The sequence below is a fragment of the Suricata suricatta genome, chromosome 8 (assembly GCF_006229205.1).
Source record: "Suricata suricatta isolate VVHF042 chromosome 8, meerkat_22Aug2017_6uvM2_HiC, whole genome shotgun sequence".
In the NCBI taxonomy this organism is placed as follows: Eukaryota; Metazoa; Chordata; class Mammalia; order Carnivora; family Herpestidae; genus Suricata; species Suricata suricatta.
In genome coordinates this window covers 94,343,739-94,362,903 of record NC_043707.1, presented here as the reverse complement: position 1 = coordinate 94,362,903, position 19,165 = coordinate 94,343,739, and the positions used below count along the sequence as shown (strand labels likewise).

The 19,165-nt window shown below is 41.1% G+C and overlaps 1 protein-coding gene across 1 annotated transcript in view; it reads right to left on the bottom strand.

The window, feature by feature from the left end:
* Window positions 1-4,622, bottom strand: part of C8H1orf87 (chromosome 8 C1orf87 homolog) — an 80,512-nt gene extending 75,890 nt beyond the window's left edge. The window contains 1 exon segment of the mRNA XM_029946026.1: window positions 4,516-4,622. Within this exon segment, the coding sequence (XP_029801886.1) occupies window positions 4,516-4,622 (107 nt within the window).
* Between the last annotated feature and the right edge of the window lie 14,543 nt (window positions 4,623-19,165).

The following is a 19,165-nucleotide window of genomic DNA, read 5'->3' as shown; positions in this document are numbered from 1 at the left end:
CCCACCCCCTTCAGACATCAATCACAAGTCCAGGTCATTCCCTGTGTTTCTGATAGACCCACTACAAATCAGCTTTCTTACAGCCCTCTCCTCAGGTATGGTTAGTTTGCTAGAGCAGCTCACAGAACTCAGGAAAACTCACCAGATTATTGATTAATTATAAAAGGATATAACTCAGGGACAGCCAAATGGAGGAGATGCACAGAGCAAGGTATCTGGGAAGGGTCATGGAACATCGGTACCCTGACCAGGCACACCCCCCTCCCAGCACATTGGTGTGTTCAGCAACCTGGAAACTCCCTGACTTCCATACCTGTGAGACTTTTCAGGAGGCTTCATCACCTCCTTATGTTCAGTCATTCACTCAGTCTCCAGCCCCTCTCCCCTACCCAGAAGATGGAGGGTAGGGCTGAAAGTTCTGTTTTAAATCATGGCTTGGTCTTTCTGTTGACCAGCCTCCATCTTGAAGCTGTCCAGAAGCCCACTGAGAATAACCTCATGGGAACAGAGACACCACATCACCCAGGAAATTCTGAGGAATTTAGGAGCTTTGTGTCAGTAATCAGAGTCAAAGAACACATACTAGAACAAAAGATGCACTTGGTGCTCCTATATTCTCTTAGGAAACTGCAAGGGGTTTAGGAGCTCCATGTCAGGAACTGGGAGCAGAGACCAACATGTATATTTTCTATTGTTTCACACCAAGTAAAACCCAGACGTTTATTCCGTAGAGACATTTACATGTACTCTTCTCTAAACACAGACTTTGCATATATCTCCATTGATTTCATCTTGTTAGTTTTAGCTCATTTTCCTGCCAGGGCTTTCCAGCATTCCTCTTCCTATGTTTACTGAAGCGATTTGTCTGCCTTCCTTCAGTTATGGATTTTAAAATGTTGACTAAGAACAGGGTTACACACAAATCCTCTCACCCTCCCCACCTCCAACACATAGTGTTGACATAAATTGTTCAGTCACCACCACGTTGGCATAATCTGGTTTTAGTCAACATGTACCAACCCTTAGTGACCACCACTTTTGTGTTTTGTTTTCACAGCTAATATATTTAATTCTTTGGCCTGAAATTTTGCCAGGGATTGTCCACAAGGCAAGGTTTTGTGGTTTTATTACCTGCTTTTATCTCCTTTTAGAAAATGGGACTATTTGTCTCCTGTCATTTGGCGTTACCTTCTTCTCGATGAGCTATAGAAGATTACTCCTCAGAGTTCCATAGTAACATCTGCATGATACTTTAGCAACATGGGCCTTTAGACTTGTATTTGAAGCAACTAAGTATTGCCTTTCTAGCTATTTATTTTTCTTGGCATGCACTATACTCTAGTTTATTTATTAAGCTTTCAGAATGTAAAGACTTTGTACTCAGTGCTGAGCGTGCAGTTGTACAAACAGGATTTACAGTGAAATGGAGGAGCCAGAAATGCATAGAAAATCATCATAGGGTATAATAGTCCCTTAAGGTTGTTATGGAAGCCCACAAGGGGTGGTGGTGGGGGGGGTCAGTGAATCTGGGGCTGAAGGTGATGGCACCTGATTAGATCTGCATTAAAATTTTTTAAAATGTTTTATTTATTTTGGAGAGAGAGAGAGGCAGCAAGAGCAGGGGAGGGTCAGAAAGAGAGGGAGACACAGAATCTGAAGCAGGCTCCAGACTCTGAGCCAGCTGTCAGCACAGAGCCCGAAGTGGGGCTCAAACCCATGAACCGTGAGAACATGACCTGAGTCGAAGTTGGACACTCAACTGACTGAGCCACACAGGTGCCCCTAGATCTGCATTTTAGAAAGATGATCCTTGCCATACTTGAGAAGCGGGCTTCTCAATCTGTAATGTTGCTTAGGAGTTACTTGTAAATTGACAAAAATGCAGATTCTGGCTGTCTGGAGAGGGGCCTGGGATTCTGCATCTAACCAGCTCCCAGGTGAGGCTGATCCTGGTTTTCTCTGGACAGCCCTTTGGGAACAAGCCTTTAGATGAATGCACTAGAGTACGGAGAGAGAAAGAGTGGGTTGGAAGGCTGGTGGGATAATATGGGTGGCAAAGGATGATGACAAAACTTGGGGACACTTGTTTTACTCTTTGAAGACTGCAGACGGATCTCCTGTGTGAAGAATTGGACTACTAAATGGGCATTGAGTATTTTTTCTTTCATCTTTCAATAACTGTATAGGCTAAATGAAGGAAAGAGGGGGAGAGCTCAATTCTAATCATAGTCCTTAGTAACCAGCCTCACTTTAAGCCCACCAAAGCCTCAGTTGTCTCATCTATAAAATGGGAGACTGGATGTTATGGGCTGAATTGAATCCTAAAATTCATATGTTGAAGTCCAACCCCCAGGATCTCAGAATATGACCTTATTTGTAAATAAGATAATTGCAGATATAATTAAATTGAGGTCATACTAGACTAGGATGGGGCCCTAATCCAATGGACTGCTCTTCTTAAAGAAAGGGGAAATTTGTACACAAATTTGAGACCTGGGCTGAAGGGTGTAGATGTAGCACAATTAAAATGCTTCTGAGATAGATTTTAGGACATGCATGACAGGATAGTGGTGGGTCTGCTTTTACCTCACCAACAAGAACCTTTGGAGAATCATTTATTTTTGAGCTATACATAAATATTTTTGTGAAGTGTATTAATGGTCCTATGTAATTCCAGCAACAGTAGCATCAAGCCCATAGAAAACAGAAACAAAACAACCTGTCTCGATGGTTTTTAAAGTTTTTTGTTTCTTACGGTTGTCACAGAAGAAAAAGAACTGGGTCTTCTTTTTCACAGTTAATGTATCTAATCTAATGTACTCCTTTATTTCCTGGATTCTGAAGTTTAAAGAGTAAAGAGAAAAATATGAAAGGCACCTGTTCATATGACAAAGGAAAATTTTCTCTATTTAAAAGGACAAGGACCCTCCTCAAACAACCCTTTTAGGAACACACTGGACTCTCCTACTCCTGGGAAAAGAAAGGAATTTGGGACACAAGGGGCTAAATAAAGAACCCCAGGTGGGATGGAACTAGTAAAGTAGTAATGTCGTCTTCTGAGTGGGCAGAGAACTGAGCAGGACATCCAAACTGACCCAAGTAAGCAGCCATCCAGACACAGAATATAAAAAGGGATGGCAAGCATTCCATAGAATGAGATTTGATTTTTTATTTAATGTCTTGTATCTCTGGAAAAAATATGCTTCACTAGTAACAGCAGAACCATTGAGTAAGCATGCTGAATATACTCCAGGGCACTGGAAAGGTGTTTTGCGTATGTTTTCTCATTTGGTCCTCATAACAACCCTACTAGACACATGTGTCTTAGCCTTACTTAATGGATAGTAGAATCTAAGGCCAGAGACATTAATTAACTTCCTCAATGCCAAAAGGCCAGGAAGGCACAGAGCCAGGATTCAAATTCACATCTCTCAGCTCTGTAGGAATCCCAAATGCAGGACTCATGGGCTGCAAAGTTCCCTTGCTGTGCCAGGACAGACATTACTAATTGATTATAGCACTCACTTTGGAATTTTTCTGGGCTGACAATACTGATGGTGGGGAGTTAAATTTACCCTGCTAATGCCTATGCTCCATAACAGTGGTCCTGATGTCCTCATTTTCAGAGATTCTGATTCAGTAGGTCTTGGGTTGGATTCCAAATCTTTATTTCTAAGGATTTTCTAGATGTTTCTAATGGCATCCAGGTTTGGTGGCCCCCACTTTCTGCATCTGTGTTCTGTGAGGCCAGGTCTTTTCTGTTTGTCTCTGTGTTTGGTCTGTGGGTTTCTGAAATAAGTGAAAAGCTGTGAGAATAATCTCAGGAGGGAAAGGCCACTACTGACCAGCTGCTATTTATGGAATGATACTAGAGGAAAGGCAGGTCTAGTGCCTTCTTTTTTCTTTTGTGAACCACCAAAATGCTGGAAGGAAGACCTAGTCATAGCCTTTTGTGCCAAGTTTCTGGTGAATATTAAAGATCCTTGAGTGTCCTCCCTTACATGTGATTGTGATGAGTTGGAGGAAAGAAAGACCTCGTAGCTAAGCTCTGAGAAGCCCCTGCTTCGAGGAGTAGAGACTATAAATAAGAGTAAATGAAAATCTTATAATTTATGATTCATTAGTAATCTCACCCCTTTAATTCATAACAAATTGACTACCACTCTTCCTCCCCCGCAAAAAAATTACTACATGTAGTAGATTGCATACCTGATGAGAAGCAGCAGCAATACTCCATTAATATTTATAAATGTCTCAATGCTTACATTCCTCATCTATTTGGAAAATCCTTAAGTAATTAAGGAGTAAGGGGAATTATAAAGATGAAAAATATTCGTGAAAACGGTGCTCATGGAAGTTATCAACACTATCTTGCTTCTACTGTTACTCCTTAATGACTTAATTTTCCATGGACAACATTTTAAAAATGTAAATTTTTAGATAAAAAAAAACCCAGCAACTCCAAACTTCATTATCTTCCCAGCAAAGCAGACATTTTTCAAACTGTAAACTCACATCTTTGGCTTCTCCACAAGGTACCGAAAGTGTTTACTTCCAATGATTTTCACCACCATCTCGGGTGCTGCTTCTGAGCCACGGGGAGTCTTCCAAACGGAAGACATGCTTCTTCTCAAAATCCTTTCAAATCCTTAGGTTGGAAAACAAGTAAATCTTTCTTCTTCTGGATTTCCCATTAGTCAATTTACTGTTGTCAATAATAACAAGAAAAATAGCAGCAGAACCAAGTGCTTTGCCTATCTTATCTCACTTGACATTCCTAATAAAGGCATGTGTAAGATATTCTTAATTACTATTATCATTCTTGTTTTAGTTGAGAGAACAGGCATAATGTAGTTATGTAGCTTACTCAATATCATAGATTCAGTAATTAGCAGAATTGGGAATCCCACTCAAGAGGTCCACCAAACCAGTCTACGGAGCCATCCGGGAAGTCTATGCTTTTCTAATATCAGGTGGTTTCCTTCCACCTTTCTGATGTGATTCTTGTGAAAGGAAACCACGGCTTTAGGTGGGACTAGGAAGATCTTTGATTCAGCTCTCATGCTCAGTTTCCCCTTTAAAAAAATCAGAATAATTCCAGTTTTACTCCCTGGGTTTTAGGGTGAGTCCAATGAGATGATACGTCTGAAGGAGCACTGTATATAGGAATGAGGGATTTTTGTTGTTTTTGGGGATGTGTGTTTCTGCAACTATGCAGGGAATCTGAAATTGAGATCCAGTACTAATAGGTACTGGATGTTTATACAGGTCTGATGCCAGAAAGTTCTATAAGCCTGGCCCCAGGCTGATCACTCTCTTTCTGGGTCTCTTACCTATTGAAAACTCTTCAGATCATTCTAATCTAAACACTAGCTTTACGGACTAGTAAACCAGGGCCCAGAGAGGTGTATTATTTGACCAAACGCACACAGCGAATGAGAACAGACCCCGTTCTAGTTTGCAGGTTTGAAGGAGATGAGCGGTCTTCCCAAGACCGCAGCTTCACTTCCTGTGTGGCCAGCACTCAAGAAAGACCTGCTCTGCGAGGGTAGCCCTGTCCAGTGGAACCTGCAACCTCTTGGAAACGGTCTGAAACTTCAAGGACCACAGTTTGTGATTGCGGCGACCCGTCTCTGCCCAGCAGCTGCCCGTCAGCCCTGAGCCCTTTCCTGGGATGGAACAGAGGGGGCGGCCTTACCGCTGAGGCGGTGATTCCCCACCCAGGCAGCTCAGGGATACATGGTCTGTGCTCTCCCCAGGCTGTGGGGACCAGGGCGGGGCGGGGGATTGGAGGCCAGGAGTCGGGCCAGTCACAGGGCCCAGCTCTCGGGCTGGGCTGGGCTGCTACCACCTGGTCGCTAAGGACGCAGAGGCTGTTGTGAGGCAGGGACCCGGTTTTCTTCCACCTGCTGGAGGGGGGCGGGGGCTCCTCCACCGGCGCCAGGGTGTGGCTGCAGACAGGCAGGAGTCTGAGTGTTCTCCAAACTGTGCTTTGGAGCTTCTCCAAGATATGTGGGCGTCTTTCCTGAAGCTCATCTCACTCACCTGTGTAGTCACACTTGTCCCTTCCCTTCCCTTAAGCTGCATAGTTCCCTTGGTGAGATTACCACGTAATTTGGATTCTTGCATTTGTCAGTTCAAATCCAGTCCTCTCCATTGTATGGCTTTGGATAAATCCCTTCTTTCCGCTGAGATTCAAGTTTGTAAAGGTAGGTCGGCAATGAGATTAAATAAGAATATTAGAAGACTGTGAGTGGTATCTGTGTGCCAGATCCCTCATTTGAGCCAGGCAACTATTGTTACCTTATAAGTTAACAATGACCAGTAGCATAATTTTATCTGTATTTTAACCATTACAAAAAATAAGGCTTACAGTGTTGAGTAATTACCCAATATCCCACAGAGGCAATTGACAGAATGAAGATTTGAATGCATTCCTACACATCCCGAATTTCCAGAAAGGTTTTATTGTTAAAAGAATAAAGCAAACATGGGTAAAGACACTTTAAATTGACTCCAAAATGGTGTTACTATTTCCAGCAGCAGCCCCAGAATCCATCCTGCCTGCCTCCGACCCTCTGGCTGTACTGTGTTTTGTGATTTACCAAATCATCTAACGGCACATGCAGTAGATGCATCTCCCCTCTAGGGGTCGCTCTCTAGTAAGCAAGACATTCCTGACATTCTATGCTATACAAAGTATCTCTGGGGCGTAAAAAGTTCCCTTTTTTTACTCTGCAGCCCAACCTTCACATTGTTGAGCAGTCGTCTTAAGGCCCAATTCTGATAAGTCCCCATCTCTAGTCAAAGGGCTCCCATCAGCCATGGAGATTGTCCGTGGTTTCAAAGTATTCCGTGCTCTATCCTCAAGCTACGTCTCCCAGGCTTTCTAGACTCCATCCAACCCGGTCTACTAACTGGCCTGACCCTGTCTTTCTTTTCTTTAGTCTTTCTTTCCTTCTTCCCGTCCTTCTTTCTTCCTTTCTTTCTTTCTCTCTCTCTCTCTCTCTCTCTCTCTCTCTCTCTTTCTTTCTTTCTTTCTTTCTTTCTTTCTTTTTTTGCCTCTGTGCCTTAATTTATTCTGTTCTCTCTGTACAAGACCCTTCATGCTTCTCACCATCTGTTCTTTAAGTTCCTTCCCAAATGGTCAAGTGCATGAACCCGGGAATCAGATACCTTGGGTTCAGATTCCGGCTGTGTTAGTTCTAAGTGATCTTGGCAAATCATTTAAAATCTTTGTGCCTTGGTTTCCTCTTCTATAAAAATGAGGACGACTTTTTGTGAAGATTAATTGAGTTATATATGTAAAGCGCTTAGAACAATGGCTGACACATAATGAGCAATATAAATGTTTGCTCTCATCATTATTATAATTATCTGTCAAGAAGCCAAATCAGATCCCAGAAGCTGAAAGTGGTTTCTGTTCTCTGTATAATTTGTGGTTTCTCTCCTCGTAAAATGCGTCTTCCTTTGCCTGGTAGTGTGACTACTTGTTTGCATTGGTTGCCATACCTTCCTGGACGATGCTTGTTGTAGGCTGAATAATGGCCTCCTGGACATCCACGCCCTAATCCTTAAAACCTGTTAATACTATCTTCTGTGGCAAAAGGGACTTTGCAGATGTAATTAATTTAAGAATCTTAAGATGGGGAGATTATCCTGGATTATCCACGTGGGTCTTAAATATAATTGCAAGTGTCCTTAGAAGAGGGAGGCAGACGAAAAATGGACTGCAGAAGAGGGAGGGGGAGATGTGACCATGGAAGCAAGAGATTGGAATGATTTAAAGAAGAGGTTTGAGCCAAGGAATGCAGATGGCCTCCAGAATTAGAAAAGGGGAAAAAAAAAATCTCCTCTGGAGGCCTCAGAAGGAACCAGACCCTACTAACTCCTTGACGTTAGCCCAGCGATACTGATTTTGGGCATCTGGCCTCTAAAACTCTAAGATAATAAAGTGTTGTCATAAACCACCAAGTTTGTGATAATTGATGACAGCAGCCATAGGAAACAAATGCAGTGTTATTGAAGAACCTACTTCTTTGTAAAAATGTTTATTTTTTTTAGAGAGAGCGAGAGCACGTGAGCTGTGGAGGGGCAGAGAAAGAGTGGGAGAGAGAGGATCTGAAGCAGGCTCTGCACTGACAGCAGACAGCCTGATGTGAGGCTCCTAACCTGAGAGCCTGATCACCGGGAGATTGTGACCTGAGCCCAAATCAGAAACTTAACTGACTGACTGAGCCACCCAGGTGCCCCAGGACCCTCTGCTTCATAGAACTGATCACACGCTATGGCTCAAGTAGGCCAAACAGAATTCTTATTGAGGACCAGTGGACAGGTATTGGATGAAACAGAGGCCTTCTATCCATTGGGGTTACTGAAGCCTGAGGATAAGGTATGAGGCTGTCGGCAGATATTTACATCAACACATCCTGCCTTTTCCGCAGATGAGGAGGAAGCCAGATCAGCGCTGAAAATGGAGCCAGTGTGGGAGGGGGATGGCAGCAAAAGCCTGGGTCCAGCTATGCTTGAAGCTGGCAAGATTCTAGACCTCCTAAACACAGAAGTGAGAAATGTAGCTCTTGCTTAAAAGATATTTTGAAATGAGCTTCATTAATCTTTACCTAAAGAGTTCTGGCAAGCGCAGAGACTTTTACCACTTCAGGTTGCTAAGGTTCATATGTGGGGTGCAGTTGATTGATTGGCATTTTAAATTTCAGTGTTAATTCTGTGACAGAATTGAAGAAGTCCATCAATTTTGATCAGATCAGTTATTCTACGAAAGGCTCCCTTTGACCTTATGTTGACCTAAAGATTTTATAAATGCCAACTTGAAACATAACGGCATAGGAGGGAGGACTTTCACTGTAGCTATTTTGTCAGTTTGAAGGTATTCACTTGAAATTGGATATATTTCTTTTGGATCCGAGGGAACCTCTGCTTTGCTGTTTCCTAGCCAAATGACCTTGAATAAGCAATTTATCTCTTATCTTTCAGGTGAAGACAAACAATAATTATCCTGAAGATTGCTATCAGGATTAGAGATCATATTCCTAGAGCCCCTGACATGTAATGAGCTTTCATATATTGTAGTCTTGTTCACAATAGCAGCTAACATTTAGTGAATATTTATGATGTGCCATTGTGCTGAAAGCTCTTTTAAAAAATGTTTATTTAGGGGCACCTGGGTGGCTCAGTCGGTTAAGCATCTGACTTCAACTGGTCATGATCTCACAGCTCCTGAGTTAGAGCCTGGCGTCGGGTTCTGTGCTGACAGCTCAAAGCCTGGAGCCTGCTTCCGATTCTGTAACTCGGGCTGTCTCTGCCCCTTCCCCCTAGCTCTCGTGCACACATGCCTCTCTCTCTCTCAGAAGTTTTTCTTAATGTTTATTTATTTATTTGTGTGTGTGTGTGTGTGACAGAGAGAGAGAGAGAGAGAGAGAGAGAGAGAGAGAGAGAGAGAGAGGGAGAGAGAGAGAGGGAGAGAATCTCAAGCAGGCTCCACCCTCAGCATGGAGCCCAATGTGGGGCTTGTTCCCACAACTTTTGAGATCACTACCTGAGTCAATATCTAAAGTGGGATGCTTACCTGACTGAGCCACCCAGGCACCCCATTTTTTTTTTTTACACGTAGGCTTCTCACCCAGCATGGAGCCCATATGAGCCTTGCACTCACAACCCTGACATAAAGACCTGAGATGAGATCAAGACTCAGCTGCTTAATCAACTGAGCCACACAAGTCCCCCTGTGCTACAAAGCTTCCCATTCAAGATCTTATTTAACCTTCACAACAATCTTATGGATTTAATATCCCCATCTTGGGGATGAGGGATCCAAGGTTTAGAGAAGATAACCTGCTGGAGGGAGCCGAGCTAGGAAGAATCAGAGCTGCAGTAAAAACCCAGGCGTGCCTGATTCTAAGACGTACGCTTTATAGCCACGACTCCATACCTCTTCTGTGGGAGTTAGCCATCATTGTTAGGATTGTTATTAGTGTTGATGTTTTCGTTGGCACTGTTTTAAGGCTCTGGTTCCCTTAGAGAATGCAGATTCTCTGATCGAGTTCTTAAGGAGGAGCGGCCTCTTCTTATCTGGGATTTTCTACTTCACACTCTGGTTTACAAAAGAACATAACTAAGAAAGATCTCTCCCGTGGCTTATGTTAAACAAGGCAAAACAAAAAATTATGGGATGAATGTCTCCAGAAGATTAAATAGTGTGGTTAAAACTTTCCTTGAATTCAACAGCTTTAGATTACAAGTTGCCAGAGAAAGATTGCAGAGAAACATCTTCCAACAGAGGCACTCTTTCTTTCTCCGAAGAAAGATGGATAGCTGTAATAAGGAAGCCAAAGAATGCTTCCTCCCAAAACTTCACGGGTTTCCGTTAACCATCACAGAGAGTAAGGAAAAGGAAAAAAAAGTCTCCAAAAAGTGTTTTGTTTTCACTCATATAGGTCAAAGCAGAATGAGTTTATAAACAGGAATCTATAAAGCACTGCTCTTTTGAACAGTTTAATCACAGATGTGTAAAAATGAGGCTTTTTGCGCTGAAGTCCTTGTTCAAAAATAGAGGAGATGAATACTGATGTTAAACTGAACTGTACTGAACTGAACTGTATTGTGAAGAATTTGGGGCTTTATACATTTCCCCCCTCAGAAACATACGGGACCCAAGCCAATCATCTTCCTTTTCATTAAGGAAGGACATCAGGTAAAAAGATGAGCAAATGACAGGCTGATTTTCTAATAGATTGCAAACAAGGCCGAGTTTCTTTTCCTTTTTAGAACCCTCCATGGCTCTGGAGAAACAAGATCACGTGGTATACTGATTAAATGGGCCAATTTGGGGCCCTGTTTTAATTTACTAGAGTTGCCATAGCAAAGTACAACAAAGTAGGGAGATTATAAACAACAGAAATGTATTATTTTACAGCTCGGGAGGCTGTAAGTCCAAGAAGGTGTCAGTAGGATTGGTGCCTTGTGAATGTGGTGAGGCAGAATCTGTTCCATGCTTGTGTCTTGCTTTTAGTCGTTTGTTGACAATATTCAGCAGTCCTTGGCTTGTGGATTTCAACCTTTATGTTGGCTCATGTTGCGGTCTCCCTGTGTGCGCACCTGTGCCCACTCTACTCCAGGATCACTTCACCTTAACTAATTACATCTGCAATCACCCTGTTTCCACATAAGGTCACATTCTAAGATGCTGGGGGTTAGGATTTCAACATGTGAATTTTGGTGGGGATACAAGTTGCTATCAATGGAATGTCTGTGGAACCCCACAAATTCATGTGTTGAATCTCTAATTCAAAATGTTTTGATATTTGAGGTGGGGCCTTTGGGAGGTCATTAAGTTTAAGTGAGGACATGAGGGTTGGGTCCTCATGATGAGATTAGTGCCCTTATAAGGAAATGAAGGGACTAGAGGTCCCTCTCTCTCCCTCTCTCTCCACGCTGTCAGGGTACAACAAGAAGACATACCTCTGAAAACCATGAAGAAGGCTGTGTCACAGAACTGAGTTGGCTGTCTCCCTGATGTTGGACGTTCCAGACTTCAGGACCGTGAGAGAAAAGTGGTTGCTTAGGTAAGCTATTCAATCTGTGGTGTTTTTGTTATAGCAACTTGAACTAAGACACAGTTCAACCCATACAAACCCTAACTGCCTGGGTTCCAAACCTTGTTCTGCACGTCGTATGGTGTTACTTCAGGCAAACTACTTTGCCTTTCTGTAACTTTATTTCTTTGTGAGTAATACCAATACCTACAATAGTGTGAAGTTAAAGGAATAAACAAATGTTTAGAGCAGTGTTTGGTATCTGGTAAGAATTTGCTGCCCTTTGCCTTACCTCCTTAAAATAATATATGCATCTTTATTATGGTCCCCTTGATTTGGTTCTTGCCCACTTCTCCAGTCTTGTCCCCCAGTCTCTTTCTCCCCTCCTACTTAACTAAAGCTGTGCCATATTACCTGCAGTTCTTTAAACCTTCCATAAGTTTTATCCCTCATGCCTTTTTAGAGGTGGTTGGTTTTGCCTGAAATGTCTTCCTTATGGCCTTGTTTCTAACTTTGAAGATAAAGTAAAATGTTACCAACGACGTGAAGCTATCTATCTGCAGCGTCCCCAGGCAGGTGGCAGTCATCTCTTAAGTAAACCAGGAGTCTTAACACCTTCTCCTCTTCACTGTAATTACTGGTTCAATATCTTTCTACCCTGTGGAGTTGCTCCTGTGGATGGTAAGTGCCGTATCTTATTTGTTATGCGGCCAGTGCTAAGCACAGTGCTGGTACGTAGTATGTGATCATAAATACATGTGGATAATTTGTAACAGTATAACAATGATGATGATAATATTAAGGAAACATAATTTAACAAAGGATAGCTTCTTCTATGTATTTAAGGTTTACAATGTGTGCATCACTAAGGAAGGCTTTCATTTAATTTCAGTAATGATCCCATAAGGGATATATTATTTTCTCTGTCCTGCTGATGAAGAATCTGGACTCAGTACTACATTGGACAGAACAATTGGTGGTAAATAGCAGAAACTCCAGTAAAGGGAATTCTAGCCAAAGAGGTGTTTGTCATGAAACCCACGCACCGAAATGAACTCAGCCCTCTGAAACAGTCAGGGACATGAGAATTTTCTTTTTGTAACTCTTATTTCTGCTCCTCTCTGTTCCTCAGCCTCATTTAGTCTTTGCTCTGCTCTACTCTATATTGGTGTTTTCTGATCCCAAGACCACAGGAAAGGAAGTCACTCTTAACAATTCATGAGTTTATAGCATTTCAATTCAAGAGAGCAGTACACCTGGAATTTCTTAGTCCCATTTACTAGGGACAATTTACGGTTGGCCTAGTTTGGGTTAGGAGACTTTGGACCAATGAATTATTGCTCAGGGGAAAAAGTAGTAAATAACAGAATCATGAATTGTTGTAGAAGCCCTTGGCTCTGGAGAAGAATCAGTATCCAGAAAGTTACAAAATACAGGAATCTGGTAGAAATTAACCAGATAGGAGGTCAAATAACTTGCCCAGGGTCTTACAGCAAATAAGAAGTAGAACAATGATTCAAGTTGATATCTGTATGACCCTACAGCATTGCCTCTTCTCCTTGAATATGGATTTTTAACATCTGTAGTATAATAAAAGAGACCTGGAAAAACGTGATTGTATTAAAAGGTTCCAGAGAATGAGCACAGAGAAGTTCTAAACCACAGAAAGATCATCCTGGTCACCTCTGCCCTGGATTGTTAGGAACCTTACTTGCTTTTAAGTTGGAATATCTGTAAATCACTTATCTCAAGGTCAAAAGGAACCTTACAGGTTATCTTATCTAATCAATTTCTCCATCCAGCTACATGGAGCATGAAGATTCTTTTTTCAGTTTTTTTTATTCATCCAACCAACATTTATAAACCACTTATAATGGGCTTTTTCATGCCATAATGAGGTATTTTATTTATTTTTTCCCTTTTTATAGTTTATTGTCAAGTTGGTTTCCATGTAACACCCAGTGCTCATCCCAAAAAGTGCCTTTCTTCATGCCCATCACCCCCCTTTCCCTCACCCCTTCCCATGTCAGACCTCAGTTTGTTCTCAGTATTCAAGAGTCTCTCATGGTTTGCCTCTCTCCCTCTCCCCAACTATTTTTCCCCCTTCCCCTCCCCCATGGTCCTCTGCTAGGTTTCTCCTGTTCCACTTATGAGTGAAAACATATGGTATCTGTCTTTCTCTGCCTGACTTATTTTACTTAGCATGACACCCTTGAGTTCCATCCATGTTGCTACAAATGGCCATATTTCATTCTTTCTCATTGCCATGTATATTCCATTGTATATATATACCACATCTTCTTGGTCCATTCATCAGTTGATGGACATTTATGCTCTTTCTATGATTTGACTATTGTTGAAAGTGCTGCTATGAACATTGGGGTACATGTGCCCCTGTGCATCAGCACTCCTGTATCCCTTGGGTAAATTCCTAGCAGTGCTATTTCTGGGTCATAGGGGAGTTCTATTATTAATTTTTTGAAGAACCTCCACACTTTTCCAGAGCGGCTGTACCAGTTTTTGCCTAGTGATTCTGAAGGCTTCAAAGAGGCTTTATGGTAGAATCCAGAGTGCTAACTCTGAGGTCAGAGGCTTGGGTTCAAATCCCAACTCAGCCACTTACTATGGTGTGTTTTTGGGCAATGAGTTTAGCATGTATGCTTCAATATCCTAATCTGTGAAAGGAGGAAAAGAGCAACAATTATATCCTCCTTTTTTTCAAAACAATATTAATTGTGCCCTTACTATATGCAGGCCCTCTCCTATGTGTTTTATATTCACCAACATATTTATAATCATAATAATTCTATGAGGTAGAGAGTGTTATTTTCAGTTAAGGAAACTGAGGTAGAGGAGGGTTAAGTTCCTGTCCTAGGTCAGCTAGTGGTAAGGCTGTGATTTAAAGCATGCAATCTGGCTACAAAGTGTATGCACTATCCACCATGTTATAATAGCTCCCTGCTGTTCTTGGGAAGTACAGTGATAAACAAACAAAAAGCACTTAGCACAGGTCCTGGCATGCTCTATATTGTCAAGAAATATCAGTGCAGTTTCTATCTTTCTCCCAGTTCTAGTCTTCTTAACACCAACCACCAAGCCTGAGTGCCATAAACTCTTCCTTTTTTTTTTTTTAAACTCTTCCATTCTTGAATGCTTATGGGAGGAGCAGGAAGCCTGCTCCATTTGCTAATACTGCTTAATGGCCTAGAGGAAGGAACTTGTATAGATGCAGGACTTATCAGTGCCCAACATCCCCACCAACTTCTAAGCATGGATTAATTAAGATAATGCTTCTTCTTTTTTAAAAAAATGTTTGTTTTTTTTTTTATATTTTGAGAGAGCACAAGTGGAGGAGGGGTGGAGAAAAGGGGAAGAAGATCCAAAGTGGGCTCTGTGTGGACAGCAATGAGCCTGATGTAGGGCTTGAATCCACAAACCACAGGATCATGACCTGAACCAAAATCAGATGCTCAACTGTCTGAACCACCAACAGAATAGAAAGCCTGGAAATAAACCCACACATAGTCACCATGTACCCCAATAATGTTCTTTTTTGGAATGGAAGTAAGAAAGTGGTTGAAAGAAGGGTGCTTCTTGATAGTGCCTCCCAAAAGCCCTCAGTTGATTTTATGGTAAAACTTGCTGTAATAGTATCACTGATCTATCTATATCTAGTAAATATTTACTAGGCATAATTTTATGACCCTGGGTTGAATTGTTGAAGATACAATGATGAATCAGATTTGAATGATCCTCTCAAAATTGCCAATAGAGGAGTTAAAATTTGCTCATGAATAATAATAGTCCATGACTGGGTGGACTAATATTGTTGAAATATCTATAGTACCCAAAGCAACTTACAGACTCAATGTAAAAAATTGCAGTGTAATTTTTTAACAAATGTGAACAAACAATTCTGAAATTTGTATGGAACCACAAAGCCTCCAAATAGACAAAGCAATCTTGAGAAAGGAAAACAAAGCTGGAGGCATCACACTTCTGATTTCAAAATATATTACAAAGCTATAGTAATAAAAACAGTATGATGTTGGCCTAAAGACCGGCACAGAAGTCATGGAACAGAAAAAGTCCAGAAATAAACCCACACATAGATGGCAAATTAATTCATGACAAAGGAGCTGAGAACATATGGGGAAAGAACAGTCTCTTCAAGAAATGAGATTGGGGACACTGGACAGCCACATGTAAAAAAAATGAAATGAGACCACTATCTTACACCATGCACAAAAATCAACTCAAAATATTTGAAAGACTTGAATGTAAGTCCCAAAACCATAAAATCACTGGAAGAAAACATAGGAAACTCCTTTAAAATGGTCTTGGCAATGATGTTTTTGGGTTTGACATCAGAAGCAAAAGCAACAAAACGAAGATGATTAAGTGGGACTGTATCAAACTAAAAAGCTCTGCATGGCAAACGAAGCTATCCACAAAATGAAAAAGCAACGTACTTAATAGAAATATTTGCAAATCATACGTGTGATAAGGGGCTAACATCCAAAATACATAAGTAACTCATAATAACTCAATAGCAAGAAAACCCAACAATCCAATTAAAAATGGACAAGGTATCTGAATGGACATTCTTCCCCCAAAGAAGATATACAGATGGCGACATACTTGAAAAGGTACTTAATATCACTCATCATCAGGGAAATGCATATCAAAACCACAGTGAGCTATCACCTCACACCTGTCAGAATGACTAGTATCAAAAAGACAGGAAATAACAAGTGTTGGCAGGGATATAGAGAAAAAGGAAGCCACGTGCATGGTTAGTGGGAATGCAAATTGTTGTAGCCACTATGGAAAACAGTATGGAGATTCCTCAAAACATTAAAAATAGAACTACCACGTGATCCAAGAATTCTACTACTACGGTAGCTAAGACATGCAAACAGCCAAAATGTCCCTTGATGGATAAGTGGATAGAAATTATCTTGCCATTTGCAATGCCATGTGTGGATCTTGAGGGCATTATCTAAATGAAGTCAGTCAAACAGAAAGACAAATGCAGCATTATCTCACTTATATGTGGAATCCAAAAAACAAACAAAACCCATAGGTAGAGAAACTTGATGATTGACAGAGGTAAAGCATAAGGAATGGGTAACATGGGTGAAGGGGTTTAAAAGGTATGAACATCCTGTTATAAAATGAATGAGTCACGGGGATGTGTTGTACAACATGCTGACTACAGTTAATAATATTGTATTGTGTATTTGAAAGTTACTAAGAGTACAACTTAAAAGTTACCATAAGAAAAAAAATTGTGACTGTGTGTGGATGGATATTAACTAGACTCCCTTCTTGTGGTGGTCATTTTGCAATGGTTACAAATATTGAATCATTATGTTGTACTCTTGAAACTAGTATGTTAAAAATCATTCTACAGGATATAAAGTAAAAAGACATGATAAGAAATAGACATGAAAATTTGAGGGAAAGAGAAATTCAGAATATGGGGATTGGGGAAGGTTTCATGAAAAAGTTAACATATGAGTTGGGCCTTTGAAAGGTAGGTAGTCACATGGCATGTGAAAAGCAGAGAGACAAAATGTGAAGCCGAGGGAATGTACATGAGTGGAGATAAAACAAAAATCAAGAAGTTGTAAGATGTGGAAAAGGAGTGGTGTCTAGTTTCATGGTGGCATGGTGGAACACAACATTTGGACGGCAGGTTTGGCCCAGATTGTGGAAGATCCTAAGTATCGATTGAAATGCATCTATTATTTTTGATTCAGACAGAGAAGTATGTGTTGTACTTTACAGTATGAATGAAACAACCTCACCCACAGTATTAGTCAGAAGAGTCCATGTTATGCTGTGGTAAGAGGCAAGACCTAAATCTACTGTCTTTTTTTTTTAAACTTGTTTTAAAGTTTATTTATTTTGAGAGAGAGAGCAGAAGAGGGGCAGAGAGGGGGGAGAGAAAGAATCCCAGGCAGGTTCTGTGTTCTCAGCACAGAGCTGGACGTGGGACTCGAACTCACAAACTATGAGATCATGACCTGAGCTGAAATCAAGACTTGGATGTTCAATAGACTGAGCCATCTAGGCGCTATGATCTCAGTGTCTTAAGAGAAAAAAAAGTTTATTTTTATTCATGCAAATTGTGCTGTGCATTTTAGCAGTACTCTAGGACAATTATCCTCCTTATGTTGGTTCAGAAATCTGGTCTCTATGGACCCGATGGCACCTCCGTTTTAACACATGCTTAAGTGGTGACTGTGGCAAGAGAAAGAAGGTTGTGGAAGGTCACCCACCTGGAACTAATGACTTTCTCTAGAAACCATACAGGCAGTGCTTCATTGGCCAGACGAGGAACATGGCTTTCTTATTACAAAAGAGGACTGGGAAGTATGGTCTCTGGATGCCTGGAAACAGAGAAGTAGAGAGTGATGAGCCCTAGGAATGTCTACCACATCCACACTTACAGAAGAATTACTATGATTCAGAACAAGGTCGTATTTACAAACAAAATAGGGATATGTAAGATTTCTAATATACTATTAACAGAAATTTTCCCATCTGTTACATTTACCACGTTCAAATGAAGGGAATGTTGTTTACAGTTTATACACCCACAGTGCATAATGAAAGGTACCCACTTCTTTCTATAATCTGCCTGTTAGGATATCTAGAGTAGCACGAATTGGTATACATTGCCCATGATGTAGCCTCTGCCAACACACAGCAAGCTGCACTCTAACTAGTATAGATCATGTCTTCCAAAGAAACACCTCCTTGTCAGAATGTGAGGAGAGAGAAACTCATACTTAAAGAACGAGGAACACCTGTGTGATGTGAATACACGCAGTGGTCTACAAGTGATATTAACATGTTATATGGTCTCAAAATTTCTTATTTTTACATAAAGTGGAATGTAGAGCTAGTAGGATCTGAGCTAAAGCGCCTGAGCTTTGGAGTCAGAGATACGTTAGAAGCCTAACTCTATGAATTAATTGCTCTGAGACCCTGAGCCTTGGTTTCTTTATTTAAAAAAAATGGCAGTGCTAACAATACAGTTGTGGAAAATGTATTAACGATAATAGCTAAAGTTGAGAACCAGGTGTTATGCCAAGTATTTTTACATGTGATATTCTATGATCTCTTTCTATCATCCATCCATCAACCATCTGTCATCAACATGCATAAGGACTGTGGTTCAGTTCCTGGGGAGTGGGAAAGAGTGTTTCAGCTTAAGTCTACACTGAGATTTAGATGTACTGATGAACTGGGGAATAAGACCTGAGATATTGGGTTTGCATGAGAAATTTTTCCAGGGATGGAGAGGAGTTGCTGAAGGAGAAGAATGACTTGGTTTCATGTGGATATGTAGGACTGAGCCTGAAATAAAATAGACATAAGAGCATTTGTCTGAAGTTTAGGTATCCTACCCATGTAACCCAAGTCTAGAAGGACATGATAAAAGGGATGATGTGGGGAGACTTTGAGACACAGAGACACGAGCAGCACCTGTTTGGTGAGTGGGTGACAAGGTGTAACACAAAAGAGAAAAGGGCATGTTTCTCTCCACGTTGGTGTGAACACTGTGAGAATTAGAAGGCAGCTCTGCTAGAGTCTCTCGG